We start from the raw sequence: 18673 nt of genomic DNA, 5'->3' as shown, positions 1-18673 counted from the left end.
GTAGTTATTTGTCTCCTGGAGAGGAAAAGTAATGTCAGTCTTAGGCAAATGAAAAATTGATTTTAAAATATGAGGCATACTGACAGGTTATTAAGCAGACTCCACAACCAGCACTACTTGGGAAAGTGAGGGCACTGGGTATAGCTCCTCCTGACTCGGCAAATGACAAAATTCATCCTCCTCAGTTGAGTGTAAAGACTTACTACTACCTATGCTTTTCATACAGTTTATATAACTTTGTAAATCACCTTATTTTCTAACAAAACTACATGTGGTATGTATTTCTTCTCTCATCAATGCACACAAAATAACCAAGCTTTCTGGTACTGCAGTAAGCAATTAATTATATAGTAAGGATTAAGAGAAGCAACTGTACCATGTAAAACCAACTCCAGTCTCAGCTGTCTTGCAATTCAGAAAGGAAGACAATTCTTCCAAAATTTTGGCAGCATATCCTCGAATTTCTTGTGTGGGTTGTTCCCTCCTGGTTTTATGAATCAACAATTTCCTTACAGAATAAAAGGCCAATCTCAGCAGCAACCCAATCCTCCAGTTAAGGAACTCAGAGTGGATATTTCTCTAACATATATAAGGTATACATGTATATACATAAAACATTCATAGATGCTAATCAGCTGACTGAATATTAGCAAATGTAATCACTAGAGAATTTTTTTTTTAATGCTTTGCTTTTTCTACTTCTGCACTTTCACACAGGTTTAGGGGCATATATGTTGTAAGTAAGATATGTCATTTAGACACAGTTCTTTCTTAATCTGGAAAGAAAACATCTCATGAATGAAAATAAGGCTATGCACCACTGTTGCATACACATCTGTAATATACCAAGGCAAAACCATTATTGTGGTATTGGAAAAGATTTTCCTTTACTACTACAGAACAAAAAAAAAAAAGCAGAGATATGACGTACCAGAACTTTGACTGCTGTCATTGAACAGTTAAGTGCATTTGATGGACCTTCTGACATGAGAAAATACCACAGAGACAAAGATCAGCATAGGAAAAAAAGGACCTTCTATCATTCCTGAGGCAAAGTAAGTTTTGCCTTCTCCCCACCTAACTGCTCATTCTTGCCTGCTCTCCTCTTTGTTACACCACTGCACGTTTCTGTGGCAGATCAGTGGATTGAGTTCCCTGTATGGCCTCACAGCAGGATCTGCCAACAAGAAAGGGAAAGGCAAACACATCTTAATACATTTGTTAACATTTCTGTTGGATGGGTTATTTTTATTGCGTTGCTTTCTTGTTAAAAATGATAAATGATTAAGTAACTGGGTGGTTTTTTTCTTTTTTTTTTATGTGAAGGCAAATCTCTTACCATACACTAGCAGAGCTTTGCCCGAGTTATATGCACTGCTCTTCCAATCGTAACTAAAATTGTTCATAAACTTGTAAAGGCAGCACTAGTTTTTTGGGGTTGTTTTTTTTTTTTTGTTTGTTTGGGTTTTTTTGTTTGTTTGTTTGTTTGTTTTGTTTTGTTTGTTTGTTTGTTTTTTTTTTTAATTGCCTCCTCTTATGATCCACTAATATTTTCCCAGTAGCCTCACTGGAACATAGGCTAGTGGCATAACATTTTATTTTGGGGATGTTCCCAGTGAACTGCTTGCATACAGGACTGCATTAAAGGTGTTGGGTTTGTGAATGAGGAAGAAAACGCAAAGGACTTTTACATAACAATTTTTCTATCCTTTCAGAAGCCCCTTCCTATGTTTTTTTCTACTCAGTTTAAGCAGAAAACCAAAGAAGTCCCAACAACTAAGCATTATGAGTTACACATAACCCAGCAGAACTGAATGATCCAAACCTCATTGATCAACGTAATGGTAACAAGCATGCCATAGAGCCTAATACCATGGGAACCCATGGGAGACAGGACTGAAACACATCACAATTTCATCAGCTGTGAGAACTATTTGTTTGAGAAAACTCTGTGGAGACAATTAACTCCTCAGGCTCTTACAATTAGGTAGCTGAGGGTTTTTTTAATTAAAGTAAGTGAGAGGGTATTTTTAGAATTTATTTATACCACTTCCTCACCTTGTTATTATTAAAACACTGATCAGAAATGTTCTGTTCAGCTATTCTGACCACAGACAATCCCTACTAACTTGCTCAATAGCTATCACATTATTTCCCTTATATTCAGGACACTGCAGTGTTTTTTTTGGTTTTCTGGTGGTTTGGTGGTTGTTGTTGTTTTTTTGTTTGTTTTTTTTTTTTTAAATCTACTTTATTTGGATTTTATATTTTTGAACAACCCAAGGTTGTTCTGTTTTGAGATGTGTGTGCCACCTCCTGGTCAGTGATATTGCCACATGCAGTCTAAAACATTTCATGTTTATAAACATCCCTTCAGCATCCTGATTTAAGACATCAGAATTGACCTTAGTTTCAAAGTACAGGTTTAAGTAGGACACAATAAATACTGTGTTTATTCACAAATATGCATAATAGTTTAATGAAAAGACCAACCTCATAATGAAGAACTATGCACAGTGAATCCCATGAAAGGGTTTAGCTGCTCCTGAAAAGACAGTTACTTCAGTACTTTAAAGAAAATCTTAATTAAAATTGATATAAGCCAGTGGAAACCTAGAAAGCTGACAGATGAAACAGCATAACTTGTTTTAGTAAAAGCTAACAGTCTCGATTAAAATCTATATATTCTAAGTAGTACTTCTGTCTATGATAATAGCTTCTTCAGTTTCAGTACACATACTAAGAAACACTATGAACACCTAGGACCAAAAATCTGCAGTTTGACTTTCAGATTTTCCCCAGGAAAGGCATAAGCAACAATGTAAGAATTGATATTTGTTCTAGCTATCATTAAAAACTAAAGCCTGTTACAAAGCAGGGGAAAAGAATCCATGTACCCCTTAAAAATTGGATTACTGTTTAGGTCCCTTGACATCAGTCCACCAAATATTCACATAAACAGTTTTCCAAATGTAGCAACAAAGCCTTAGGGTATAATGCTTTGAGGAAAAACAAGTATGCATTTGTATACAGTCTTGCCTATTCACAAGACATTCCTGTAATTAGATGTTACCTGAATACAAAATTCAAGGCAAATATCATTCAAAATCTGGCAGGTTTTCAGTCTCTTCCCTTTTCCTTATTTTAAAACAATCATGCTATAAAGTACACTAAAGACACAATGTTTTGAGAAGAAACAGCACTGGAAGAAGTTCGCTGGTCCAAAAATCTTCTAAACTATTGTGAACCATACAGTGAACTTCAAAGATATTTTCTCATAACAAACCAATGCTACGCTCAAACAGCTATGCTTATTAATGTCCAAAGAATATTTACCAATTCTCAATTTTATGCATTTTTTTAACATACCAACTATGGCAAGTTCACATCATGTCAAAACAAGTGAAACCACTCTACATATCATATTAAAGATAAATTTGAATTAATTCTTAAAATTAAGTATAAATATTGTTACATTAGTCTTTAATACTCCATGCCCATTTACTGTAGGAGAAAAATTTCCCACAGAAGACAAGGCTTATTAAGCATTTTCTTAACTATTCACTATGACAGAGCGCTGCTGCTCGTTCTTCTTTCCCTGGAATTTGACCTGTTCCAGATTCTGTACCATTTCTCAATCCAGAGAATTACAGCTGACTTTTCCTTTTATGTCTGATCTTTCACCTTAATCACTTCAAGTGATTTTAAAAAATTCAGAAGGTAGAATGCAGTCACATTTAAGAAACAGTCAGCCCTTACACAGAATTTTTTATTTTCAGAAAGTTGTGAAACTTTCATATTTGACAAACATGAAGTCAGTTCTGATAATACTAGTTCATTGAAAGCTGCCAATAGCATTGTTAAACATGAATAGGCCTTTTAATTAACCATCTTATTATTCATAAGAAATATTCAGTTGAGATACTAAAATTATTTTAAAAATTTGGGTATGCAAATAAACTTGAAAAGTACTGCAGTGTATTGCTTCATTAATCTTGTATGAATAAGCCAATCTTGTGCATCCTTAAAAATTCCTGTCTTCATAAGCCCATCATCTAACATTTGTTTACAGTGCATTTACACATACAATTCAGCCCTACTTAAGAAAAAGTCATCTTGGCCAAGCCATAAGCTCTACTATCTCGAACACCTATGCTTTTCATTTCTGCTGAATATGTTGTCAAGACTTTTTGGACAACAGCTGCATGTGAAAACAAAGAATTTTTTTTACAGGTACACTGGGAACTGGTTAGCATTCATGACAGATTTTTTTTATTTATTCAAAAACAAAACACAGATACCAGTTTCAAATTAATTAAATTCAGCTTCTGGAAAAGTTACAGGATGCAAGTTATTTCCCAAGCAGCAGTTACCGAGAAACTGGATAAAACAATAGGGCCAGATCAACCTTTTTTTCCCCACCTTATATCAAACATCATGGCACTCTTCCCCACTATTGAATTTACTGAGCTATAAATGTTTGTGGCATATTCCAATTTGTTTGGAACAGTATTTGGTTTTCACAACAGCTGAGTATGTACTCATCTTGAAAAAGGCATCTATATTCTGTTCGGAAAGAACTTGACCTAAACCTACGTCTGACTCATTATTCAGGACAACAGCATAGTCCTGTGTTATCATCAACTATCCCTGGAGCTAACAAAAGATTACCAAAAAGAATGTAGTCATGATACCTACAATATGGTAATAGAAAACAAACAGAAATACTTAAAATTTTTCTTCACAGGAATTTATTCTTTCCTTTTAGCCCCCAATACTATATTTCAAAGCCCTACAAGTTTATTTGGTGCTTGTCAAAAGCACTCATGTTCCCTCAACAGGAGAGATGCTGATTGATAAATACTGGAAGGTTTAGAAAAAAAATTGTGGTTCTAGTTAGCATACAGAACACACCATGTGACAGCTACTAAAAAAAAATACTTTTATTACTTTAACTGAACTTTGTATGAGAAATCTGTGATCTAATTCTCTTCATTTTCATGTTCAATATTGAACATTGCAGCAGAACCATCACTGCTCAGTGTGACCTTGCCAACAATAAGCTTGCATAACTTCTCAAAGGTACCACAAAGTTGATTCACTTTGGGAAAAGAAAAGATTGTTCTAAGAGGTATATAAACCGTATTTCCACTGACAAATGGCTCCAAGCTTTTGTCAACAACCAGTTTTCCAAGATCTTCTGAAAAACAGTTCACTGAAGGTTGGAATTTGGATTTTCTCTCAGTAGTATCATCACTATACTCCTCACGTTCTGAGATTAAACGGTCCAGCAGACTTCGCTTGATGATTTGAGCTGTGAAAATAACTTCACCAACCACTGCATTCTGCAGGTACTTCTCATCTTTAAGACTTGGATACACGGCTTTGAAGACCTTTACAACATACAAGAACACATTAAATGTTTATCATTATCACAGACTCAGATTTTAACATCTGTTGTTAAGAAGAGCTTCTAAAAAGTGAATATAATTTTTGACTCAATCCTGTTTTGCTTGTTAAACATTTTCAGATAGCAGAAAAACTATACAATATGACTTTATGTATTACAGCTAGAATGGCAGATAGGTAAGTAAACAGAATTAAAAAAAAAAAAAAAACAGGCTTATATCTGCAAGATATACTTGTGAATCGGGCAAGGTGAAGCCCTGCAATTCTTTAATTCTTTTTAATCATTCTCTCACTTCCCACATTACTCATCGTGAGACTCTGGTGACAGTTCTACAGCTATGTAGGTTCTAAACTACTTCCAAACTGTTATCTGGAAACTGGGACTGCAGCTATATCTTTCATTCTGTTTTACAAATAAATATTAAATATGCTCTTACAGATGCAGAGAATTCTAAAAAATTAATTGTAACATCATGATTGTGAACCTTTAGTGTGTTCTACACTGAGCTATACTCCAAGGCACTTAAAGAAACTAGTCAGGCAACCTCATACCCATTAGTTTACTAGGAAGTGCTTTATACCAACATGCTGCCACTGAAGTTCCACAGTCTATACCTGTTACTGCTTTCTGAATATGTCTTGAAATGTTGATTCATTCCCGCAAGGTTGTTACACAATAAAATAAAAATTAATTTGATAGTCCAAGTTTGATAAGAAACACATGATATAACACTCTTGTTTAAACTCAAGCGGTAGTTACATCAAAACTCCTTCCTTAATGACCCTGTAACAGAATGATGGCAATTTCTAGTACATGTCAGTCACCTAGACATATTTCCAAGTTTGCTGAGTACTGAAGAGCACTTGACAATTCTATTAAGGGCAGTAGATGACAGGCGAAAGTTTAAATTTATAGAATGTCTTTATAGCTTGGAAACTATGAAAGGCAGGTCACAAGTTACTTGAAGATACATATGTATCTTTAAAGAAAGAAGTGAAATATGAGAGTATGTTCACTGAAACAAATAATTTAAAGCCTTGTAGAATTGGAAAACAAAAATCAAATATATTTCTCTTTCTGCATTTTCATGTTATCTGTGGAAGAAAAGTCCTTTGATTTATACACTGCATTCAGATGCATTAGGCTTTGTCAGTGTGACACACTGCAACACAGCAGAGTACTTCACAAAAATATTATCTGATATTATCTGAAGTGAAAGCCATTTACTGCTAAAAACCAGAAGGTTTGATGCACACCACCAGATAATGGGGTACTTAGCAAAATCCCATGCCTGTGCAAGAACCAGCACTGGCTACCTAAAACCACTGAGATTAGGGTGTAACATCAAATGTTACTGAGTAAGGCAAGCCACACAAAACAGCTCCTGTCAACTCAGTTTCTCGGAAGCGCCTTCCTTCTGATAATATACTTGACAAGACTATGTAGTTCTTCAAAACATACACTCTGTTAGAAATGCTTTTTTATGTTTTTTATTTTTTATCTATCTGAAAAATGTGTGTCAGCATCAACAACCACAATGAAAAAACTAATTATTAGAGGAACAATTATAAAAATAGTGTCACAGTATAGTGGCAGAAAAATTTTTCATTCTAAGGATGAATGTATGTTAAGGTAAGGATGATTATCCATACTGCTATTTAGCAAATAACCTAAAAGTTAAATGCCTTTATACAATCAGAAACACAAATCATGGACTTAAACTCTCTTGAACTGATGGTGTGCGTTAATCAGAGTGAAGATTGGATAGCAATAGGAGACCACAGTAAGAACATCTTCAGAGGCAGGTCACAGACAATTTTACTCTCTGTTCATCTTCATAAAGGAAGAAAATAATACTTACCGTTTTATAAACTGCTTCAGTGGGTTTCTCAGGCTGGGCAGATTCACTAGGTCGAGGATATTTTCTACCAAACACACCTATTTGGGTACAAAACCCAACATTCTCCATTCCTGTTGGTGGGTGCCCTACACCAGTAAATTCCACTGAGTAATCATAGCGTCTAGCAATCTCTAAAGCCCTAAGAAAGACAAATTATTTCAATCATACTAAATATTCATCTCTTTATGTGATAAAGATGCATTCTCTAACAGAAGCAAGACCCTGAGCCTGTGAGTGCTTGAATATAATTTCTCTAATAATACTCACACACCTGAAAACAAGCACTGTCAAAACTTGCTCAATCAAAGCTGTCATCATATTCCTACCATAGTCCAAATCACTTAGTATCAGGTAATTTAGGCAACCAAACATTACTGTTATTTCTCAAATATCTGCATAGACTATGCATGTTCACAGTTGCTCACTCACTGTCTTACATGTATTTAGAATGAGCTAAAAACTATGAATTTCAAAAAACAAAAATATTTGAGAACCACCCATAAAAACATACACAACTGAAAACCACAAGAAACCAGTTAATAGAAAAAATACAGAAGTGAGGTTGGTTGTAAATGTATCAAATCTACCTAATCAAGGTTGAAACAATGTACACATCTAAATGAAAACTGGTCTGTTAGTTCTGTACATCAACCAGGGTGAAAAAGCTGATGGGGCAGGAATTAAAATGGCACTACCTATCTGCATCATTCTCCATGAAAAAGTAGTAACCTAAATTAATATTTCATGTACTTTAAAGCATCTTGCAATACTTCTATTTCACAACACAAACATAAAGACTTTCTCATGGTTGCAGCTTAAAAAATACCAGTCCTTCAGTGATACCAATATTCAATATTTTTAACTCAGATATATCGAAATACAGATTCCAAATTTCCTTTCAGAGGTCGGCTTCTGCAAACCTTTCATTGTGCCATGACCCACTAAATTACCCTTACCTTTATTCAACAAGCTCTGCTACTGTAATCACTTAAGAAATCTGCTTGCATGCTCTTAGAGAAAGGTCTGGACTAACTGAGTGCTGTGACTACATACCATATATAGTGAGCACATTTCTTGGGTTTTTATGAAGCATTTCTATAGCAGGCTATTATTATGTGAAAAGGTTTATTAATATTACAATTAATGTATTTTAAGTGTAAGGTAAAGATATATAAAAATGAAAGTAGAAGTTTTAAGTATTTTTTGCAAAGCTGTTACAGTAAAAGCAAGCCAACAACCATCATAAAATGCAAAACCCACAGAGCATGCATGTTCATAACAGCAAAGAGATGTTTCACCAAATCAGTAGGTGTGAAACTCCACTGACACCAAACCACATACACATACCATTCTTAAAATGTATAGCTATTCCTTTCCCACATTACTGGACACTCAAAGCTGTCTGCATACCAAGTTCAGTAAACTTACCAGCTTTGAAATTGCACTCTGTTCCATTCAAATTTGTGGTCCGGATGCCTGAATAATTTCACTCCCGGAAGTAAAGGGTTAAATTCAGAATTTGGAGTACTGATCACAACCATGCTTGGAGCCATGAAACCAAACACCACTTCAGGAAACTTGTTTAGTTCCAATTCTTCCAGGTGCTCAATTCTGTAAAGCATAAGTTCATGTAGGTCTTGAAAAATACCCTACTATATTTTAATCTTATTGATAACCAGTCAAAAAAAACCCCAAACCTGTTATCTGTACCTTTTAATTTTAAGCCTAGGTCTGCAATATTACCACTGCCACTGCAGCTGAGTGGTAGCTTTGAGGTTTTTGTCTGAGAAAAACTGTCTCTTGCATTTTGTACTTTTTCAGCAATATCCTTTCTCCACCATAAGCGAGGACAACTTGCATTTCTTAGTACAGTTAATTTAAGTAAAAGTAAGAAGATGCCACATTCTGCTACTCTTCTGCTCGAAAGGCTTGATCAAATCTGTTTAGAGGATGGACAAAATTCCAAAATTAACCCTAAACAACTTAGAAAAATGTAGTACATTGGCCTAATACTCACAGTTCAATACAGGTTACCAAGTCAAAACCAAGCATGCAAGGATCTTTATGGGCAACTGAACCATGATGTAACGTAACAGTTAGGGATCTTTCAGCCGGTTGCAAATAATCAACAGGAAGAGGAGACAATCTATGCCTTCAAAAGTATTAAAAACACAATGTCATAAAAAGGACCTTAGGACCCTCAGGTAAATTGTGCATATAATTCAACTAATACTCTACATGAACACCTTGTTCATCTCAAAAAGGTTAACTATTTCACAGGGATTAAAAAAAAAGAAAAAAAAAGATCTAATAGAAACACTTTTTATGACTACCTGCAATATGACAGAAAGAGCAGAGGAGTTAATCCAGCAGTTGTCCTTCATGTTTACAAAAATTTCCACTATACTCTCAAGCCACTTGGAAAGCTGCTCCTAAATTCTGACAATAGCTCAACTCTAGACACACAGTACATCCGGCTTAGACATGCTTTACAAGGGTTTTGGGGAAGTTATTAGGCAAGCATATTAACGTGTTTTTTTCCAAATAAAATACTGAGACCTAAGAGTATTTCAGAATGAAATCTGCACATGCCAGACAAAACACACAATTAAATATAATAAAAGGCTACTTTTCCTCATTCTTGAGAAAGAGCAAGTGATGTCAGCATCTAGATCCCACATATTAATTGAAATCATATTAATCAGCTTCCAAGAGAGAAATTTTGGCATTCCTCACCAGTCTGACTCATGTTTCAAAGATCACATAAACTTCACATTTTAGATCCTTCTAAGTCAGACACAAAACATTGAGCTAACCTTCCCATTTAAAAAAGATTAACAAGAAAGAAGTCCCCACAGTAACACCATGTATGAACATTAACAGACACTACTAATACATTGTATTAGTACCTTTACGAACAGTGTACTACTCAGATGTCCACACCTCCAGGGCCATTCCATGACTTGGACCTTTGCTACACTAGGTGATATTATGGGCATCTATAAATCCAGTAGTCCCCAGACACAGGTGCAATGTAACTAATTACCAACAATGGATAGCTCTTCATTTGCCAATCTGGTATTTCCGCATTTACCCTCATTTTGAAATTCTTTACAAGAAATGATTTAACGTGACACTATGTCAAGCCAAATATAAACATTAAAACAACACAATGTAAGAGCTTACATTTTCTCTTTCATTACGCTTGCACAGATATCAAGGCCAGCTAACACTTCAATGCAACTGCAGAATTTCAGCATCCAGAGAAGCGTGCAGTCAGCACATCCTAAATCTGCCACCTGTAAATTACACATTAAGCAATGTGTAAATGCTGTATATTTCCAAGTAATTTCAGAGACTTTCAATTAAAATTCCATATTTATGTCAAAATAACTTCTTAATGATAAAGCATTTCATAATTGTAACTCAAATTTACAGTTGCAAGCAGGGTAGACATATATTTGAAAATTCTTTTAAAAATGCATATGAAGATCCTACAAGATGTTTTAAATGGAATAACCCTTTGTTATTACAGCTATAAACAAGTACATACAGAACATCCCATTGACTCTAGAGAAAGTCTTCCACACAAAGGCATATCCCCTCAAATAACAGTATGCTATGACTTCAACTATTAAAGCTGTAGCAATTTTCGTATTCACCACTGCTTTTCCCTAGACTCTTCTCTGTCCAAAACACTGAGATCAGTCTCACTAGCAGCCATGTTAGCAGCAAAGGATCTGCATAAAACAGGTTTATAGACTCAGTCTAACGTTTAAGCTGAAAAAGCTGGGGATAATTCGGACCACACAGTCAAATGTATAATAGATATTCTTTCCTGTAAGCTTAACAGATAGTTGAGTATGCAAACACCAAACCCGACTGTTCTTTCTCAAGCTAAATCAAGCTTGAAGCACACAGCTGGGTTCTCAGTGTGAAAATCCTGAATTGTTTCTATTCCACTTACCTCCACCTCACGGGTAAACAGAAAGTCTACCATCCCCCCCTTTTACATCCTAAATCATAAAATTCAAACCTTTAAAGACAGATGCAACACTCCTGATTACATTCTATTTAAAAGCAGGTTACAGTGCCGTGATCTCACAGACTAGATTAGAATTCTGTTAGCTACTGAAGGTATGATTATGTGAGTGCACTGCAGGCACATTTCTCATCAATTTCTTCCATGTTCTCTACGACATTAACATCAGTGTCAGAGTTAAACACTGAAGACAGAGGTATTTCTCAGGTCTTTTGCATTTTAGGAGGAGCTGCTGGGGGGAAGGGGAGGACATATTAGAAAAGAACAAACACTACATAACACTAATTAAATTATTTAACTTCTCAAAATGAGTATTGAAACAAGAGCCCTGGTATATTGGATGGCGACAAGACCTCAAAAAAGTGGAGAAGAGTTAGCCTCACATAAGCCCACACTCTTAAGGTCAGTTCTCGTCTGAGAACATCCACGTGAACCATGAGGTAAAACCTGATACCGTATACAGAACAAACAGCTCTAGAAAGCAAAACCCAACTATGATGAAAGCAGCTTGAACCAAAATCCTCAGCATTAAATTAAAACCAGAATGCCACCTACTCTCCAAAACAGGCTAAAGTGTTGTTCTTGTTTAGATTTTCCCCTCTTCCCATCAATTAATTATATGCACCCCTGAAAAATAAAACATGATCATTAAGTGTCTGCTAAGACAATTCAGTTTTAACATTAGATCCTCCACTACTCTTGTTTCATAATTAGGTCAGCAGGCTATCTACGCATCTTATGTCTTCCCGAGATACCTAATGTTAACTCTTTCCAAATTTGTAATGTAAAAAGACAAAACATACCAACCTTCTTAGGTTTGTATTTCCCCACTAAATCTTTAATGAACTGGTAGCGTTGTTTGTACAAAGGTGGTGTAAATTTAATAACTCCTGTAAACTCTTCTTCTTGAAAATTTTTATCCATAGTATTTTGCTAACGCTAAAAGATAAAAGTTAACTCTTACTTTCTGAAATACTTTATAACGTATCAAATTACAGTTTGCTGATTTTAGTGGAGTTCACAACTAAGGAGGGGCAGATCTCAGTTCTACTCAGCAAACGACAAAAACACAGGACTTAGCAAAATTAGACACTATCTGCTCCCTCCACACATAATGATGTAAACAACCTTTTAACAAAGATTTAGAAATCATATACAACTGTAAAAAAGCAACTTTTCTAATTTGTCACTTTCCAACCAGTACACCTACATAGGAATTAAACAACTGCAACATATTTAATCTTCCTTAAATTTTCTGGCAAGAACTGAAAAATAAATAATTTCTTGCTCAGGTGCCTGCTTTCTTGTCTCTCATCTATCATTTATCTTACACTTCATATCACTTTATATCTAGATTTGGGTATATATAGCTCAGTACAACTTCTATAACATCACAAGCAAGAAACATCTTAATAATTACTATGTTCTGCAAGAGTAAATGTTCGGCTAGGCCTTCACTTTAGATTTCTTAGGAGCTAAACCTTGTTATTACTACCCGGATTTTGTAAGTAAACTAACATAATTCAACATGGCATTAGTTATAACCATTAATGCATTTCCAACTCTCCCACCTTTTATTAAAAACTAGAGCTTAGCACACAAATATTTAACAAGAAATACCGCCTCCACAAAAAACAAAAAAAAAAAACAAAAAAAAAAAAACCAAAAAAAAACCAAACACAAACAAAAAAAACCCCAACCAACAAACAAGCAAAACCAAACAAAAAACCTAAACCCAAGGCCCTAATAACCGATGACTTCCATGGGAATCCCGCAGGTGAAGGCACACGGGCCCGTGGGTACACGGCTTTCCAGTGCCTCCTCCCAGGCGGCAGCTGCAGGCCCGGGCTCACTCGCAGGCCTAACAGGCACCAGGTCCAGCAAAACCAAAGCAGCTGGGCCGAGCCTGCTGGCAACTTGCCTGTCCCCTAAGATCTTTTATACATAAATACATGTTTTTTAAAATATACATGTATGTACAAAACCAAAGGCTCAAAGAGGCCGAGGAGCCCGCCATCACTCAGGGCGGCTCCCCAGCCCTCCCCAGGCACCGAGCAGCCCGCGGCCGCCGCAGCCCTCGCCTCTCCGGCCAGTAGCGCCAGCCCGGCCCCGGCCCCGGCCCCGGCCCTCTACCGGTACCGGGTCCGCCCCGGAGCTGCTCCGGGCAGGGCCCGCGAGGGGATACAGAGAAGCGGTGCCGCCCGCCGTCGGCAGCCATTTCCGCCCGCCCTCTCCCTCCACCTTCTCCCCCTAACGCCGACCTCCCCGCCGCGGCGGGCAGCAGCTGCGGGCGGGCGGGCAGGCCGCGGCCGGGACGCCTCAGGAGCTGCCCCCGCCTCCCGCCCTCCGCCCTGCCGGGCCCGGGCGGGTTGCGCAGCCCGACCCGCCCCTTCGAGCGGAAACCGTCGACCCTTCGACGCCGCCGGAGCTGGCGGCTACTGGGCTGAGTCCCCTCCGCCCCGGGCTGCAACTCCCTGCAACCGCACCACGCAACACTTATTTACATCTTTCAAAGTAGGGGCATGTCATCTAATCCTCTTTAATTAAAAATGATAGATTAGCATCCCGTGAGCAGCCAAAGGGCCGGCTACTGTGTTGATTTCTGCCCCTGCCAGCCTCCCTCTGTGTAATGCAAAAAAGTGTTGGGCTGGCAAAGTCTGTCCCAATTTTTACATTGAAAAAAATAAACCAAAATGCCAGTATTCCTCATGCTACTTTTAGGTTCTGCATGACTTGGTACAGCTCCTGTGTCTCCAAACGTGTTTGGTTTTCTCCATGGGGGAAACGTAAGATATTGGACTGCTCGTGACATGCAGTGAAAGGGCTCTGCGGGGTGACTGAGGTAGAGACTACAGACAAGAAAAACTCTTGCAGAATTTCGTGAGGCATTTTCCATGTTAGGGCAAGATTTGTCTCAAGGTGCAGGCAGCTGTTTGGATGTATAATGAAAGTAGAAAGGAAAACATGGCTCCAAATTTCCTGTTGCTTTTTCTGTTCACAAGTCTGTAAAGTGTTTTGTTAATCACAGGGTAGGGTTGCTATATAAAATGGGTAAGGTAGCTTGTGTGCCTAGGACCTGAAAGAATGAAAGAGAATTCTAGTAGCAATGAGGCTAGAGAGGCTTTGTTTATAACTAAGGCTATACTTTGATGCTTTTTGTTTTAGTTTTCAGAAAATACTGGAACTTTGTATACAGATATCTGCCTGAGATGGTTTAAACTTGAGTGTTGGCTAACATTTTAAGTTTTGCAGGATATAGCCTAGTCAGAGCATATGTAGCTAACAGCAGGTTAGTTACATTGTTTACTCAGGTAGCTGGGAAATGTGTGTAAGTGTGCCTGCAAACTAGCAATCCAGGCTAGAATGGTTCCATTCCGTTCTGTTTGACCTTCTTTGTTTTTCAGGTTTTAGAACACAATAATAATTAGGTTTTATTTACATTAAATTTAGTTTATGAGTAGTAGAAATAGGGAATTGTCTACACAGTTTTATAATTGTTTTTTACAATTGTTTTTCTTCTAACAGTCAAGTCCCAAAGTTCATGCAAGTAGGGCAGCTTGAGAGTTGCTATTTCAGTCAGAGTTCAGACTGCAAGAAAGTTTTAAGTGTTATTATATTATTATTACCCATCTTAATTTATATTGAAAAATTATTTTAAAGTAGATATAACACCTGATTGATTATTGTTGTAGGCTTTTCTTCCCAACCAGATTTAAAGATAGGCATAACCCAATTTGGCCATGCACAGAAATTATGTTTGTATAAGGAATAATTCCCACTAAATCCCTTTGATTGGTCTACTAAATGGACTTTTACTTTTTAATTGGATTTTTGCTTTTTAGAAAAGGAAACACACTGTAATTGAAATAAGGGTATGAATACCTTGTGCAAGAAAAAAAATAGATTGGAGGTTCTTGTTTTATAACTGTTGTTCTTTTTGGCTGTTGAGTCATTGTTTAACTTTGAACTATTGTTTAGTACCTGTATCTCAATTAGACAATCTGTAAACTATACATCATTTTTTTTTTTTACCTCAGAGAGATATTTAAAGGTTATTAATAGAAATATTTCACTTCCTAGCTTAAAATGCTAGAGATTCTGATATCTTTTAAAATTCTACTCATTCATTATGACATTCTTAAGAACAAAGAAAAAAAGTATAGGGAGGAACAGTAGATAAGTTATAGTATATGGTAAATGTAAAATCATAACACATTGTAAATGAATGCAATTTCCTAACAGTTTGTGAGACTTCACCCCAAAATGTACCACTGCAAGTGAAATCTTCAGAATTACCAGATGTTTAATTCTCCATTATAAAAAAATATCACACAAATATCTCTTTTGATTGTTCCATATTAGCTGGTGAAACTGGCTTGGAGATAGACTCTTCTGAAGATTGGCAACATGAAAGAGATGGATTAGCAGTTTTAAGCTAAACAATATGCTTTGACTCCAGGGTGTCTGATCTTCTTGCTACAAATAAGTTTTGAAAAAATCTTTTGATTATTCCCCATTACATCAAATACATTTTTTGTATTATTCTCTCACTGCAAAAAAAAAAAAAATCCTTTGATTTAGTCTGTATAAAGTTTTTGGATTTCTTCTTTCTGTAATGGTACATCTACTTAACAGTCTCAAGGAACCATAGAACAATTAATGTTGGAAGGGAACATTAGACGATATCTAGTTACACCCCCTGCTCAAAGGAGGTCCAAGTCAATGAGGTTCATCAGAAACTTCAGTTCAAAGGTATTTTTCACATTACAATAATTCAAACATAATTTCATAATTTCATTACATAATTTCAAACTGAGTACTGAAGTTATATTCAGTTCAATATGCCCACAAATTAAGCAGGTTATTTTTAGAGAAGCCCATTACCTTCATACCATAGAGACAGCAACAGATTATAAGACTATACTGTAATAAAAGCATCTCACAGTAGAAAGTCATGAATCAAGAAACCCTAAACTGCTGAAACCCTAAACATTATTTCATCCTTCAATAATGGGGATGAGAAAGACAGCTGTATGCAATTTGTGTAATTTCCCTTTAAAGTTGCAGTGTGCACAATTAAAACTGTTAGCAAAGGAAATCTAGGGCAACACTATTGCCAGAAGACACTAGTCCACACTGATATTTGACAGGAATAATGCATGCAGTAATACTGATTAATCTATAATTCAAGAGCTAACAACCATTCCTCTCAAACCAGATTCAGAGGATGTTTAAGTGACAAAGTACTAGTATCTTTTTTCTCAGCTTCAACAGATTAAGCCTGTTTGAGAAAATTCAGAAGTAATGTGTGTGAATGAGAAGTGAGGCTAGGCTCTTAAATACAGATTGCCAGAGTCATACTTTTTTTATAGATACCTGTAGTTCCTTGTGGTTTTCAAGTGCAAATCACCTCCTTGTTGATTTTTTTCTTTGACTCTATTCTGTATAAAGGCCAGCTGGGATACCTGAGGGAAGAAAAGCTAATCTGGAGCAAATAGACTTATGGGTTTTAGCTATACCAAAGGTTTCAGTATCACCACCAAAGAGGGACTGTGTAAGAAGTACAAAAATGTTATCTTATACAGAGGAAAAACAGTGAGGTTTGGAACATATAGATTAAATATTCCAACTGGCAAAGATAAATGCATGAAACCACAATTTGGGTGATATAAATTATAACAGAAATACAGGCTGTCTTGAATTCATTATACAAGACAAACAAAGGAAGTGCTCAGAGTCAAGGGTACCCTAAGCAGAAACATCAAAAAAGCCACTTCACTTCAAATAAAAGTTATTACTCAGCTGTCTCCCAAAAAAGATTACTTCACTGCTCTAAAGACATTTAGAAATAATTTTGTGATTAGTTCTTTAGTTTCATAGGAGATTGTTAAATGGATATTTACTGCATCAAGATGGTAGAGTCCTGTGCTAAGTAATGAAGGTTTTGTGAATGTCTTTGGAAATCAGCTGAGATGGGAAGAGGAGGTTGAGAGGATGATGGTGAATTTTTTCTTAGAAAAGGGCAGTGAAGAGCCTAGATAGCAGAATAAGCCGTTTAAAGAAACTGTTGACTGCCAGGGCCCCGATAAGAATGCCTTTCTGCTATAGAACAAGCTCTGAGATATATTAAAGGGCCAGAGTAACAAAGATTAATTACTGTTTCTCAGGTTTTCCATGTGTAATGAAGAGTGAATATATTCTAATTTTGCTTCCAGCAGTATTTATCTCATTGTCTTTAAATTAAAATCTAAATTAGTTAAATGCAACATACATGTAGAGGTGCTATTTCCATGGATGCTTCCGTATCAACTTTTCCCTGCACGTTTCCTGACGCGCTGAGTAGTGTGGAGCCCTCCTCCATGTGTACAACTGAATGTATTTTGTTCCACTATACCCAGTTTGCAGGCATTTTGGTAGAGTTTGGGTTAGTTTTTTTTGCAGTCATTTGATGTTCAGAATCTCTTGGCAATTCTTTTAACTGATGCATTCAGTCTCCCTTTTGTGTTTCAGGTTAAAGCTTGACACCAAAGTACGTAACCAGGTTTTTTTTGCTTTTGCAAAAAAGCATGTCATTCACAACCTGTTGGGAACCATCGAATAATGAGTTAAACATAACCTGAAGGTTCAAGGTCAATTCATCTATCAGATATATTTCAGGCAAAACAGGAGAATTTAATTTTCCTCAGTTTCCTGTTAGCATTTAAATGTAGACAGTTGGTTTCTGAAATCCAGCTGTTTTCAAATGCATTAACTTAATTTTGATTGTTCTGAGTCTGTGAGTATTATTAATAATTTCAGTAAGAGGTGTTCAGCTTGCATTTAGCAGCAGAGAGTAGTTACTGTTTCCTCGGTGTATGACAGGATTCTCAGGAGATGCTCAGCCACGGCCGGGTCCCGGCCGGAGGCGCGGACCCCGTACCCAGCGTTAGTCCCAAGTGATCAGGCTTCGATGCGCCCTGGCTGCACTTGACCCCACATTCCCCGCACTAAAGAACTCTGTCGTTATTTCGTAGCTTCTCCCTTCGCGTGGAGGCCGAAACAGGTGGCCGGTGCTCGCTCCCCCGCTCCTGCCGTGCCTCGGCCTCGTTACCGACGGTGACGGATGGGACCTCTGCTGAATCGCTGGTTTGCTATCTCGTGTGACAGGTGACGGCGGCCGGCACATGGCCGGCTCCCCTCGCTCTGCCCGGCCGGGGTCTCCCCAGGCGAGCCTGGGGCGAGGAACAGCGCGGCTGCCGGCGGCGGCCCCGTGAGGGGAGGAGGAGGCAGGCCCGGCGGCGGGAAGGGGCCGAGCCCGGGGGAAGGGCGGGGCGGACCAGCC

General features: G+C 37.3%; 1 protein-coding gene across 10 annotated transcripts; it reads right to left on the bottom strand.

Annotated features, from left to right (window-relative positions):
* Window positions 1-1038: 1038 nt before the first annotated feature.
* HENMT1 (HEN methyltransferase 1) lies at window positions 1039-18637 on the bottom strand. 10 transcript variants are annotated; one of them, XR_004408240.2, is made up of 8 exons: window positions 16729-17707; window positions 12160-12291; window positions 10497-10609; window positions 9328-9462; window positions 8739-8921; window positions 7272-7449; window positions 2494-5393; window positions 1039-1177 (listed from the first exon to the last, which is right to left on the bottom strand). XR_004408240.2 is itself a non-coding variant. In XM_033000601.2 (7 exons), the coding sequence occupies exons 2-7, from the start codon at window positions 12274-12276 to the stop codon at window positions 4983-4985; spliced, it is 1137 nt and encodes a 378-aa protein (XP_032856492.2). In that variant the 5' UTR covers window positions 12277-12291; window positions 16729-17707; the 3' UTR covers window positions 2452-4982. The 10 variants fall into 10 exon arrangements, 1 of the variants encoding a protein (XP_032856492.2); XR_006166705.1 differs by lacking the exon at window positions 12160-12291 and having other exon boundaries at window positions 16729-16817; window positions 17624-17638; XR_006166702.1 differs by lacking the exon at window positions 16729-17707 and adding an exon at window positions 13614-13730.
* Window positions 18638-18673: the final 36 nt, after the last annotated feature.

This window comes from Tyto alba, unplaced genomic scaffold, assembly GCF_018691265.1.
Source record: "Tyto alba isolate M040663 unplaced genomic scaffold, T.alba_DEE_v4.0 Super-Scaffold_1000006, whole genome shotgun sequence".
In the NCBI taxonomy this organism is placed as follows: domain Eukaryota; kingdom Metazoa; phylum Chordata; class Aves; order Strigiformes; family Tytonidae; genus Tyto; species Tyto alba.
Note: the sequence above shows the minus strand (reverse complement) of the source record. Positions and strands in the feature narration are given on the sequence as shown.

What these genes read in the sequence shown, in the direction of transcription:
- HENMT1 (XM_033000601.2), bottom strand. Translation starts at nt 12,276, where the DNA reads ATGGATAAAAATTTTCAAGAAGAAGAGTTTACAGGAGTTATTAAATTT. An exon ending in GGAAATACAAACCTAAGAAG is followed by an intron (nt 10,610 to 12,159) that starts GTTGGTATGTTT and finishes TGTAATTTACAG; the next exon opens with GTGGCAGATTTAGGATGTGC. An exon ending in CTGAAGCAGTTTATAAAACG is followed by an intron (nt 5,394 to 7,271) that starts GTAAGTATTATT and finishes TATGTTGTAAAG; the next exon opens with GTCTTCAAAGCCGTGTATCC.